At 27.8% G+C, this 14292-nt stretch overlaps 1 protein-coding gene across 1 annotated transcript; it reads right to left on the bottom strand.

Annotated features, from left to right (window-relative positions):
• Nucleotides 1–499: 499 nt before the first annotated feature.
• LOC134831601 (uncharacterized) lies at nt 500–4394 on the bottom strand. The gene has a single exon (XM_063845375.1). The coding sequence runs from the start codon at nt 3881–3883 to the stop codon at nt 1520–1522; it is 2364 nt and encodes a 787-aa protein (XP_063701445.1). The 5' UTR covers nt 3884–4394; the 3' UTR covers nt 500–1519.
• Between the last annotated feature and the right edge of the window lie 9898 nt (nt 4395–14292).

The following is a 14292-nucleotide window of genomic DNA, read 5'->3' as shown; positions in this document are numbered from 1 at the left end:
TTAATATTTTTTTTTTAAGATAAAGGAGATTTTTAAAATAAATTTTAATTATTTACAGTTGAATATTTGAATAAAAAAAATATATGGCAATCTATTCTAAATAGTAGTTTTTTTAGATATCATGAAAATTCTGGATTTAATTGAAATTTTAAATTTACAATTTTTTTTTATAATTTTATTTATAAAATTTATTTTTTCTTTAATTTAATTTTTTTAATGAAAAAAATAATTTTCAATTAATTAGTTTTTTAATTAAATTTATTTTAATTTAATTTAAAATTAATTAATTAAAAAATATTTAAAAAAAATAATTAATTAATTTTAAAATTAAATTGAAAAAAAATTTTAATTAATTTAAAATGAAAATAATTAATTTAAAAATTATTTTTTTTATTAAAAAAAATTAAATAAAAAAATTTTACGAAAAAAAATTTTTTTTTCTAAACTTGATAAATATTTCAAAAATATTTAAATAAAAAATAATAACAATTAATGAGGATTATAGAATAATAAAAATATCTTAAAATTAATCATTCGTGTTGTTGTATGAAGCAACACTGTTGCATTTTCCCAGCATATTATTTTTTTATAAGAATAAATTTTTTATGAGTTTATTTACAGAAGAAATTATGATCATCTAGGTACTTAAAGAAAAGTTATGAAGGGCACCTAAGTTCTAATTTTTTTTCAAGATTTTTTTTTGTTTGTTTTACAAATTTGTGTGTTGTCGTAAAAAAATAAAAAAAATCATAATAATAAAAATAAAATCCGATGAAGGACTAAATTGTTGTTAAAATCGCGTCGACACATTTTTTTTTTGTATTTTATAATTTTCTGTGTCCCTGATTTTATTGAATCATTCTATCTATTTATGAATTTATCTATTGAACGTGTGACTCAATCAGGTCTCGCGCGCGATGTCATTATTACCTTGATTTAATTTTATTTTTTTTTTATTTATTTTGCGAGTGCGACAAACACTTTTTTTTATTCTGTCATCATAGGTTCGTTTTAATTTAATTATAAATGATTTAATTTGAAGATTTTTCTCTTGTACACAGACACACGGTGATGATGACGTTCTAATTATGTTTTTTTTTGTACGAGTGTTCTTGAAACAGTTTTCTTTTTTTTTAGTTTTCTGTGCTTCTGTGCAGTGGCGGATGGATCTGGATTAAATTTAGAGCCTCAGAAAATTAAAAAAAATTTTTTTTTAAATTTAAAAAAAAAAAATTTTTTAAATTTTTTAAATTTTTTTTTTTTTTTTTAAATTTAAAAAAATTTTTTTTTAAACTTTTAATTTTTTTTTTTTAATTTTTCAGGTTTAAATCTTTTCCAATTAATTCAAACCAAGCAATATTTTTTAACGAATTTAATTTTTTTTAAAACCTTAAATTTTTTTAAACTTAAGGTTTAAAAAAAATTAAATCCGTTACTGAAAGTGTGTCTGTTACGTTTTCTTTTTAAAGGGCTGGCTGTTTTTTGGCATCTTTTCTATTAATTTTTATGTCTTAAGGACTTAAACAGGCGGAATAACCTGCCCGAAGCGTCGTGCCCTGACAAATCCCTTACTGCCATCAGGTCCAATGGGCGTTCTTACCACAGCTTCACTATTAAAGATACTATTGCTTCTCTGACGAGGCATAACAGGCGATTGCGGTACTATCTGCTGTTGAACCCCACTGACATCCGATCCGAAGGACATTCGACGATCATATCCGCTATCAGTCGAAATGCGTCTTCCATTTCGATCGATGTAATATTGATCTGTATTCGAGAGTTTTCTGAACGGATCAAAGCCATTCGAGTATTTTCGCGGACTATGCGGCTCAAACCCAGAGCCCATCGATCCGCCTGAGATCTTTCTCTCATAACCGTTCATCGAATCAACGGAAATTCGTCGCATATCGCTCGCATTCGAGAAGCGGCGATCTTGGAAACTACCACTTCCGGTACTATAAGAAGATCCCGCGGAAAACTTTCTCCCATCTGAACCCATTGAGGTTTGGGAGATACGACGGAAGCCCATGTCTGAGGCCTGACTCGCACGTCGACTACAGGAACAAAAATCCGAGCAATTACTGTAACGACGCAAACCTTGTGGCGCCATCTGTTGTTGGTCCTGCGAACAAGTCGAGTAACGTCGTGACAATTCGCTACTGCAAAGTGAACTGCGACGTGATCCATTGTCAAAATTGTTATAAGCATCGCTGCACGTGGAATATCGTCGTTCCTGTGGCATCATGAGAGGTTGTTGTTGTTGTTGCATCATATTTTGGAAACGTTTATTCTGGAAATGCTCGAATGCGTTGCTACTTGTATTGTCGTTGCCAAAAGACATGCGACGCGGCGGTGGTATATAAGTATTTTGTTCGGGCTTGACATAAAAAGCTGAATTATTTCGTTTCAGATGGAAACGCGCATTTGGCGCAATTTCACCGCCGCGATTACGTTCGCTGTCACTTTCACTGCTGTACTTCAAGTTCTCAACCAATTTTGTGACATTCGATTTTTTGCCAGTCTTTTTCTTCGGGAGCACCAACTCGAGCACGTACAAGCCTTCCATTTGTTGCGCGACGCGCGCCGCTGCCGATTCGTTAAATTCTACCAATGCGCACTCATTTTCCAGCAATTCCGGGTGCTTGTTCATAAATTGACGCACATCGGCGGGAATTTGACCTCCGGGCCGCAGAATACGAACCAATGCGATTTCGCCGCATTTCGAAAAGAGTTCCGAGACTTTTTCAATGGTGAGTTTGTCGAAAGGTAAGCCTGTGGCGACGATAGTTCGGGAGGGCAGTGTTTCATCGTAGTCTGGCAAAGGCTCTAAACGACGGATTTTTGTATTTAAATCGTTCAGCTCGATTTTTTGACTGCACTTTTTGATGGCTAAACCCACGGCGCGCCAATCTTTACAAATTTGCCTTACTCGCTTAAAGCTCGAGACGAGTTTAAGACTTACGAATCCTTCTTTGTTGCGACGGACATGTTTCAGTAAGAAAGCATCCTTTAACAAACTTTCGTCGGAAAAGTAAAATTCAACTTGTTCCACGATTTTGAGGCATGTTTCGTCATCAGGCATTTCGACAGGTCCTTCAAGCTCTTCTTGTGTCACGTGTTCCAAATTTTGTCCATTTTTCACTTCGCATCCCGAATCTTCTTTATTATTGAATTCATCGGAGGAATTGTTACCATCCTGGGTATTGCTATTCGTGTTTTTTCGATCAAAGGACAAGGACAAGTCACTGTCGCTGCTGTCGTGTTGAAGATTTTCAGGTGAAGGTCTCATAAAACTACGAGCCAAGGGGTTTAAGCAAGTTGTAGTTCGAGGCGCTTGTATTTCGTCATTTTCTGCCGTTATTGGGGTATAGTAGTGTCCATTGACGAGCATCTCCGAGTGCACAATGTGAGTGTGATTATCGCTCAGGAGTGGCGACAGAGTATCAGGTTCTTCCTCGTCGCCATTTAAAGGAACTTCATCCATTTCCATGTCTTCCGAAGCTTCGATTTCCATCAAGGAATCTTTGATCGAGACGATATCTTGTTGCTGGCGACGGATTGCTTCTTCGAGCGTATCGGGCGAGGCAGCTGCCCGATTTAACGACTCGTTTGAGACAGTTGCCGTTGTTGCGCCACTCAGATTCAACTGCACCAATTCACTTTCGATTTCGTTAAATGTCTCAGTATTTTTTGATATTTCACTCATTAGAGTGTCGACAGTTGCTGTTGCGGGTTCGTCGTGCACTTTTACAACGTGTACGGGACTTTCACTTTCGCTCTGTTGATGACTCGTTGTTGTTGTTGGCGATGGCGGCGGAGCTGCAATTTCAGCAGATTCCATATTTTCATCGACTTTTTCAGTTACTTTCAATGTGGAATCCATTTTCTTTTCAAAAAAAAATTTTTTTTTTTTTTTTAGTTTTGAACAAATCAAGAGTTCAATGCTATGTACTTTCACTAAATATGATTTATTCGCAATTCAGTTTTTTTTGCATGTGCACTTTTTTTTCTATTAGTTTATTTTTTTTATAAGTTTCTTTCTTTATTTAATTATTTTCTGCACTATTTTTTATGCAAGAATGAATATTTTCTTCTTTTCTTTTATTTTTTCTTTAAAATTTTTGTTTTGTTGAAATTTTTTCATGCAAGTCACAGTCCAAAAAATTTAGTTTTTTTTTAGTCCAAAGAAATCTGCTACTGTGCCGTTATTCAAATGATAAGGACCTAGCCTCCAATTTTTAATTTTATCCCGTTTTCACAGGAAAAGCACTTTTTTCACAATATTTCTTTATTATTAGTTTTTCTTTTATTTTTTTTTTCCAAAAATTCACTTTATTAATTATTAATTTTTTATTGTCAGTTTTTTATTTATTTTTTTGTAATTCATCAGTGAATTAACATTCAGAATATTTTTTAAATAATTTTTCAATTTTATTTTATTTCATTAAATATTTATTTAACCGTGTCTTGTCAGTGATGAAAAAAATATTTTTTTTTTTTGTAGTTTCCCGGATAAAAAGCTACACTACAAGTTAATGAAAGACTGAAATTTAATTGTGAATTCATGCCGGTTATATAGGTTTGCCTCCCACTACTTCGAGCGAATGTACACGATACTGTTCGCAACTTTTCGTGTTTCTCGCCACGACGACGAACAAGTAGAGAAAACACGAAGAGCGATAAGTAGCGAGCGACGACGAGAGAAGCTTATTTTTGCGTTATGTGGCGATCGTATGTTATGTTATGTTTTTTTTCGTGATTATTTGTTTGCGAAAAAAAAAATTTAAAAAAAATGTAGGTTCATAACAAAAGTTTTCCTTTGAATATTATATGGTTTTAAGTACCTTGATAGGTAGAATTTTGTAGAATTGTTGTTATGTAAGGAGAGTTCTGTGTGATTTTTGAGGTAAATTTGTGTGGTTGTTGAAATTAGAGAAATTACTTTTCAACTTTTGTAACCAGGAAAAGAGTTGTTGAAGGATTTTTCATTGAAGTTTAACGGATTAGATAGGCATTTGCGGGATAAGTTAATGGAAAAAATTAAGAATTTTAATTATTTTTAAATTAAAATTATAAAATTAACTTTTACTTCAAAAATTGAATTAAAATTTATTAAGATAATATTTTTTTAAAATTTTTATAAATTTATTAGATAATTTTTTTTTGAACCTTATTTTAATTTTTAAAATAAATAAATATTTTTTTTAATTTTTTATTTTTTTTTAAATAATTCTTTTATTTAATTTAATTTTTTTAAAATTTATTTTTTTTTTTTAAAATTCACTTAAAAATTTTAATTAAACTTTTTTTTTAATAATCAACTTTAAAATTTTTTAAATTTACTTAATAATTATTTTTATTTTATTTTTTAACAAATTTTATTATTTTTCAATTTTATATGCAAAATAATATCTTTAAAAAAAATACTTTATTTAACTATTTATTTTCTTCATGAATTTTTTAATAAAATTTTTTAACCTAAATCTTAAAAATATAATTTATTTTTTATTAAAATTTAATTTTTTTTAAATTAATTTTTAATTATTTTAATAATTAATAAATTTATTTTTTTTTATTTTTATTTTTAATTTTTTTAAATTTTAATTTAATTTTTATTTTTTTGCAATTTATTTTATGATTTATTAATTTATTTTCTGCAATTAAAATTAACTGAATTTATTTTTTTTAATTAATATTTTTTTTTAATTTATATTTTTAAATTTATATTTAAGAATTTTTTGAAATTATTAAATAATATTATTATTAAAACTCATTTAACCTAAAATCTTATCAAATAATAGAAAAAAATATTTTTTGTAAATTTTTTGCAAAATCCTTCAATCAAAATCCTCCCTCTAACCCAATTAAACGCTGACGCCTGGTTGTCTACTCATCCTCAACCGTTATTGAGTCATCAAAAATCATCAAAAACCTCAATAATCCACAAAAAACCCCAAAAAAATAATCAAAACAACAAAACATCAACTACAAACTCGAATAAAAACAAACATTTCAATGCAAACTGATCAATTCAATAAAAAATCTTTTTATTTCCGTTTTTCCGCGTAATATAATACAAAACAAATGAATACAATTTACTACTTGTATCGCAAACATTCTCCAATACAGCAACGTAGGTACATGCCATAAAAAATAATTACAATGTCAATGTAAAATGCATCACACACAGCCGATATGAATTAAAATTTTTTTTAATGCAAAAACATTGATAAGAGTCATGTCACACACATTGCAACGCATAGAACGAAAAAAAAACACAGAATTTTTTCAAGGATGTTTGTCTGCCTTGCAAAATTCGTTTTTTTAATACTTTTTTGTATGTGACTAAAAAATGAGCGAGATGCGGTAATAATAAAGCGTGATCACTTGATTAAAACGTGCGTTGATAAATTTATTGCGAGATAAAAATCTGTTTTTTTTTTGTTTAAACAGGAAAGGACTCTCGTTGATCTGTTTTCAAGGAAATTTTCTTTATTATTGACGTCGGTCGTCGTCGTCGTTGCATTGTATTGCACTGCATTGTGTTTAAAAATAATAATATGAATAATGAAATGAAGTACAAGTTCAAGTCATTGTCCTTGCATCCCACTTTTTGCACTTATTATAATAATTTTTGTTTTTCTCGCGCAAATCGCGCCGCGTTTCTTTTCTTATCACACACACTCAACAAGAGAGTAATTTAAATAATAAATAACGCGCAAGTGAAATGTGCGCATAACTAACATTGACATGCAGTTGATTCGATGTGCCGACAAAAAAAAAATAAAAATTGCACCTTGATAAATAACTATAAGGGAATCCTTGAATTGGCGATATATTGAGGACGTTACATGCAATAAAAAAATGTGTATTAAGCAACAGTGAAACTTTTTTTTCTCTTTTGCTTCCGACTTGGTGTCAAACTTGAACATTGAGTGGCTTGGTGTGACACAAGTACAGTAAAAGGACCCCCGTGCGCATTTCTTTTATTCTTGAATTAAATTTTATTTGCTCGAAGGCCATCGAACGGGTTAAAAATAAGAATTGGGTTAATGATCTAAATTCTATTGGTTTTAGATTTTTTTGACACCTTTCTTTCGGCGGTTTGTTTGTTTGTGTGATAAAAACCCGAAGTGAGATGTTCGTTTCATCTTGCATTGGTCGATGACATATTTTTGCTGAGATTTTGCCAAGTAAATCATTGCGAAAAAAATAAACAAAAAAAAAATGTTTTTTGATGAATTAGAAAAAAAATGACGCGTAATAGATTTTTTATTGGGGCACATCGTATACAAAAGCCACCCAATTTTGTTTATACTCATTGAAAAAGTCTCCCACAGTTACATGAGACATGATGTCTCTCGCTCTCGACTATTGAATAGTAAATATTCAAAAAATATAGTTATAAAAAATATTATTTAAAAAAAATTTACGGTACAAATGATGTTTATGTGGGTTGTCAAAATACTTATTAAATATTTTATTTATTTACTTGTACAGTTGTGCGAAAATTTCTTTGTCACTGTGATTTTTTTTTTTGTCTTTGACGTTTAGGTGAAATGTTGGTTTTAGAACAAAAGCGCATTTCAAAGTTGCTTTCATATTATATAGACTAATTTAAGAAAGTCTTTAAATTTCTTTTTTTTTTTTTGTTTTTAGAACATTTTTCATGATGAGTCTTATTTTTAGTTTAATGTGAGAAAATCTTTTGAATAAAAATAATTTGTGTTAATAATAAAGGGCACAAGTTTCTTCCTCTAAAAATTTGTCACGTAAAAATGATATATAGACCTATCTGTTAGTGTTCACAGTATTGCTATCATAAATCATGTTTTAGATTCTTTGCTTTCCAATGTTAATTTTTTGACTTTTCTTGGTTCTCTTTTTTTTTGCCATTCTAAGAAGAGTATTGTGAAATGGTATATTGGTTCGAAAGGATCGCTTAAGTTTGGTCCATGCTTATTTTATTTTGAATTTATACATCGTTTAGCATTTATTACTTGGTTTGTCAGTGACTTTTGCTTTTAGACATTCTCCAACTATTAAAATGAAGAGGATTTTAATATACTTCAACCTATGTGCATTCCAGTCTGAAATTTTATTATTATTAAAACTTTTTCCAAAGGCCTTTTAAAAAGAAGATACCTATAAAAATTTCATAAAACAAAAAATAAATGAAATTCCTAAAATCAAAATAAAGAATTGTTTAAAAGATAAAATCTTACCTTTTACAAGAAATTAAATAAATTTTGATACTCAATAGCATTGACAGACATCCGACATCCACTCCGTCGCATTTTTCTCAAATCTAAAACATGAATGCATCAATCCCCAAAATATCACCTCAAGTCAAATTTTGTACAACTTTTACAATTATAATTTTTGTTGTCGTATGTTTAAAAAGTATCACAGATGACACAATTTCGAACCACTCTCGATTTTTTTTTCTTTGCGCAGAACACGCAACGATGCACAACTAAATAAATTATATTTTTAGTGCTGTAGTAAATAAATCGAAGGTCAAGCTTTTCTTGAATTCAACATAAAATAAATAAACCTTACCATTCTTCTTCCTCTTTTTCTTGACTGACTGATGACTTTGATCCCTCATCTTGTCTCGTCTCGTCTCGCGAAGTATCTTCCGAAGGTGCACTACCATATTAATAAATAGCATAAAAATAACGAGAGACAATCGATCATCATCATCATTAATTTTTATTTATTTATAGAAGGAAAAAAAATAAATTTTTAGATCCATTCATCTGTGCGAAAACATTAAACTCAAGCAAAAATTGTTGTTGATCGTTTAAGGTCATTCACTTTGTTCGAAAAATTTATCTATTGAGAAAAAAAAAAGTTTTTAGTGAACGGGACGTATTGCAAATCTTGTCCGTTTGTAAGTTAATATTTAACGTTTGAATAGCAATTGACTCATTATTATTATTATTAAATTTTTTGCACACAGCGGATATTATTTTGGGAGTGTGCAGTATCTGTGTACATGTGCCATTGTATTCATTATCTCGCACCACATTACTGCATATAATTATTATTTTCATTTAAATATGAACAGCAGCAACAAAACAACAACAAAAAGTTTAAGTATCGAAGGTTAAAATTCATACGAGTAATTGTAGAGAGAAAAAAAAGTTTGCGGTTGCGAAGCATAAGTTCTGTAATGTAGATCACCAATGAATGCAACTAAGTTTGTTTTTGTTTATTTGCAATAGAGGCGTTTTATTTTGTTTGTTTTGTTGACCGAAATCTGTTTCGGTGACCTTTATTTGGTCGGAGCATGTGTGCGAACAACAATTGTAAACACGCCAATTTTTCCGTTAAAGGCTTGAAGTACGAACAAAGTGTTATATAACTGACAATTGAATTTTAAAAGGATTATTACCGCAAATTAGATTAAAATGGATTTGGATTACGGGCTTTATATGGCGATGCTTTTTTATTTGAAGTTTATTTGAAAACAGCTTCGAGGATAAGAAGAATTTGGTTCAGGGCGAGAGATGAAATGATTCGTGAACCTTCATGTTTAGTTCAGGATTCAATTTAAGGTTGAAGATGTTGAACTTTAAGATTTTTTGCTTGGTTTGAATTAATTGGAAGTAGATTAGGTTAGGTTTGAGGATGCATCATCGCGATCCGAAGATCTATCGAGATCCGAAGATCTATCGAGATCCGAAGATCTATCGAGATCCGAAGATCTATCGAGATCGTGAGTGAGATCTTGAAAGATCATCTAAGAATTTTGGAAAGCTTTTTGTAGATCATATGACTTACCTGAATCCATATTGGTTCCTTCAATATTGAGCTTTAAGATCCTCTGCTTTGATTTCTGTACTTTTCAAGTTCGATTTAAGACTTTTTAGTGACTTTTAAGATTTAAGGGTTATGATTGATGAAAATTTTAACAAAATATAATGAATGAAGATTAAAAGTAATGAGACTTACCTTCAACGAAAGAATAGCTGATGACATTTCCCAACATTGTAACATACTTTTCTTGCATCATCATTATGTTGACTTTCTTGTAAGTCTTCTATGTTGTCTAATATAAGTCATTCCCTGCGTCACAGAACTTTCAGTTGACGACATCTTATGAAAACATTTCAAAAGAACATTCGTGAATTTCACAAGTTGCAACTTTTCAAACCAAAAACTGCAGTGACTCGTCAATTTTCGATCAATATTTCATGCATTTAACTGAACAATAATTTATAATAATAACATCATAATCTAATTAGATCAGAACGTCAACGTCGCATATAATCGTCTTATATGACTTCCAATGCGGTTTTTTGTCATTGTTGTTACATGTGGCATGATGATATTACGTGGCATGTTTTTTTCATGAATTTTTTAAAATTGCTCAAAAAAGTAAATTTTTCGGTTCTGAACTAATAAACCAACTAATAATACCTAAAAATACTCGTGAATTAAGTGAGTCATATTCATTTAATTTCATTCATTTGGGAATCAATATCACACGGTTTTTTGTTCCCTCGACATTATCAAAGGTCGTAAAAAAAAAATGTTTAAAATGCAATAGTAATGCTCACAACATTTCTGTAAATGAATTTTTTAAATGAAATATTTATTAATCGAGCTGTCAAGTTATTTTTGTGAAATATTTTATGCAGTCTAGTCACATCGTTCACGCAGTTAAAAAAATCCTACACACATTCATTCATGATGATATTGCTAGTTTTGTTGGGAGACATAGCTAACACGAATCTATTATGCGGAAAATATTCCATGTTTGCAAAAAATCGCCTTTTATGGAGAAAAGAAGAAGAAACGTCAGGTACCTACTTAAATCCAATTATCATATTGGTTTGTATAAGAGCATAAAGTTGCATTGATGCATTTTTTTGTTCAATAGCTAAAAATAAAATTCAATAAAATATTAAAGTAAGTTCATAAAATAATTTTAAAAAATTTTTAAAAATAATTTTTAAATAAAAAATATTTTTTTTTAAGTTTTTCAAAAATTAATTTGAATTAAAATTTAAATTTAAAAAAAAATTTAAAAAATTATTTAAAAAAAAAAATTAATTAAAATAAAAATTTTTTTAAAATAAATTAAGTAAGAAATTTTAAAAATTTAATTTAAAAAAAAATTAAAAACGATTTTTAAATAAAAAATAATTTTAAAAATTTTTTTAAAAAATTTCAAATAATTTTTAAAAAATTTAATAAAAAAAAATATTTAAAAAATAAAAATTAATAAAAAAAAAATTTTAAAAATTAATTTTTAATAAAAAAAAATAAAAAATAAAAAATTTTAAAAAATTAAATAAAAAAATTTATTAAAATAGATTATTTAATTTTTTAAATTTTATTTTTTTAGGATTTTGTAATTTTTCAAAAAATAAAATAAATTTAATTTAGGAACAAAAAGAAAGTTAAAAACATTAAATTAGATAAAAAGTGATAAAAAAATAATTTTTATTTAAATTTTTTCCAATATTAAAAATCAATTTAATGATGATAGGAGAGTCAAACAAATCATTTACTAAACAATTTTTTCATATATTAATAATAAAAAAAATCTACTAATAACAACGTGTCATTGACACAAATGTAACACAATTACTCACCCAGACGCAGGCATGCATGTGCACTTGTCTCGTCGCAGCTCACAAAAATTCGTGTTTGACTGATGTGATTTGTTCGCAATTAATCTCAAATAAATTTCGAGTATCTCACATTGAGTTTTATTCGAATTTTATTCAAATTTATCGTTTTGATGTTTAGAAGGGAGATTTCATTCGTTATTTCGTTAATGGGCCTGCTGCTACAAAGAATCAGAAAATAATTAAAGAGAAATAAAAAGATCGCGATTAAAACCTTCGAATTCGCACCTGAAGTCCTTGTCCTTGCCTTTCACATGTAATCCAGTCAATACTCTCGTTAACAGTATCGAAGTGAATTTAATGTATTTTTTTCACTCGGAGTAGGGTAGGGACTTGCTTGTTGTTGTTGTTGCTTGCCTCAGGTAATCGCGAAGTTTAAAGTTAAAATTTTTTAACTTTTTTTTTTGCACAGTTCAGTCAAATTGAAAGACTTACTGAACAAAAAATGAATTTTATGCAGTTTGACGGTTTGGCGCCCCTGTTTTATGCTCATTTGCGTTTCAAAACGGCAGCAATAAATTATGCCTTAATGAGCGAATCGGAATAATTGGTTAATTTTTATCGTTTTCGGTGATTTTTATTGGCAATTTTTTCGCAGTAATGTTACGTAAGAGTAGAATTGGAGCAAAAAAGTTGATTTTGAGGGACGAGAACGGTATGACGACAATCTCTAACTGTAAAGATGTGAAAAAAATTGTGAAAAATTTCCGTAAGTTTTTATATAAAAAAATATTTTTATTATAGTTTAAAGCAGGTTAATTAAATTTGAATAGTTTTTATATCGGAAGCTATTCAAGGTACGAAAATATTTTTTTTAATAAGTTTTTTTTGGGCTGAAATTAAAAAATTATAAAATGACATAAAAATTTCTTTAATTTTTTATTTAAAATTTTTTAATTAAATTTTTTTTATGAAAAATATGAAAATTTTATTTAAGGCGCAAAATTTTTTACCTTTTTAAAAATTAATCAAATTATTAAAAAATTAAAATTTTATTAAAAAAAAAAAATTAATGTTATATTCTTCTGTAATTTTGTTTTTAAATTTTAGAGATTTTTTAAAAACCTTTTGAAATTTTAATTTAAAGAAAAATCAAATTTTAATATTTATTTTTACTTTTAATTTTTTTTTTATTTTTGACTTTTTTTTATAAAATTAATTTTTATATTTTATAATTTTTTATAAAAATTTATATTTTATTTTTATTTTTATTAAATTAAAACTTTAGAATTCATCCAAAAAAATCTTCTCTGATGCAATTTCAGATAAAATTATTTAAAAAAATTCATTTCCAGCTAAAATTTCATCATAATTTCAACTTACGTCACATCCAATCAGTCACCAAGTGTCTCACTTTTCATTCGGAAGCCTATCAAGCATGACCTCTTAGCACTTGGAAGGTAATCGTTCTACTTTTTTCCCTTATTTGTCTTCTTTTGCTGTAAAAATCAAGTAAAAATACGAAAAAATTACATATTATTTATTAATATTATTATGAACCAAGTACAAGAAAAGTAGAAGGAATTGACGTCACTTGCTCAACGTAAATATCTTCGAAGAAACGTACGAAGGAAAATTAGTGCATGAAAATTGTTGGTTTTTGTCGTAGCATGATGTGATGAGACATTACATGGCCAACTTTTTAATCCAATTTAAATTTTTTTTTGTTGCAATTACGTGACATGCAAAATTAAAAAATTGCGTTTCTTTTGAAAAATTTGATGATTTAATTTTTTTTTTTTAAACATTTTTTAAATTGATAAAACTCTTAGAATTCCTGATATTTTTTCGATACCTCTAAAAATTTGAATTTGAAAATTTCAAATCCATAATTTTTAAAAAAATAATTAATATTTTTTTAAAAAATTTTTAAAAAATAATTAATAATTTATTTTTAATAAATTAATTTAATTATTTATTAAAAATTTTTAAAATTAATTAATTTTTAAATAATTGATTAATTTTTAATTTTTTAAATAAATAAATTTATCAAAAATATTTTTTTTTATTTAAAATTTTTTAATTTAATTTAATTTATTTTTTTTTTAAATGTAATTTGAATTTTTTAATTAAAAAAAAAATTGAAATTTTAAATTTTTGAAGAATTTTTAGAAAAATACCTGACGTCTCCATCGATAAAATGAATCACAATTACAAAGTACGTATTTCTAAAAAAAAAGTTCGTAATTGGATTAAAAGTCAAGTAAAAACAAAATTACCTTATTAGTACTTTCTTGTTGTCTCCAATGACTTTTCATGTCTTATTTCATCAAATGACGCAAACCTGCTCAAATTTCATCCAAAAATAACAAATTTCGGTTATTTTTAACATTTTTTTCGCGACAAACCATTATGTAAGCCAAGTCCAGGGTTAATGTACTTTACGTTACAATAAAACTGCATTTCCTACTTCCTACATCCAACAATGCTAATAAATTTGCCGCAAAGTAAGTTAATGTAAAGTAAACAACAATTCTCAGACATTTTGATCGCCTATTCATGCATTCCGTACACGAAATGGACGTTAATATGCAATCAGATCAGAGTATCTCACCTTCAATTTTTTATTATTATTTATTGAAACTCGCGAGTATTTGTTGTTATTTTTTTGCGTTCTTTTGTCTTGCGACGCGTTGCATGTTATACA

The sequence above is a fragment of the Culicoides brevitarsis genome, chromosome 2 (assembly GCF_036172545.1).
Source record: "Culicoides brevitarsis isolate CSIRO-B50_1 chromosome 2, AGI_CSIRO_Cbre_v1, whole genome shotgun sequence".
Classification (NCBI taxonomy): Eukaryota; Metazoa; Arthropoda; class Insecta; order Diptera; family Ceratopogonidae; genus Culicoides; species Culicoides brevitarsis.
Note: the sequence above shows the minus strand (reverse complement) of the source record. Positions and strands in the feature narration are given on the sequence as shown.

Bases quoted from the DNA above. Each gene is read 5' to 3' on its own strand.
- LOC134831601 (XM_063845375.1), bottom strand. From the start codon at position 3,883: ATGGATTCCACATTGAAAGTAACTGAAAAAGTCGATGAAAATATGGAA.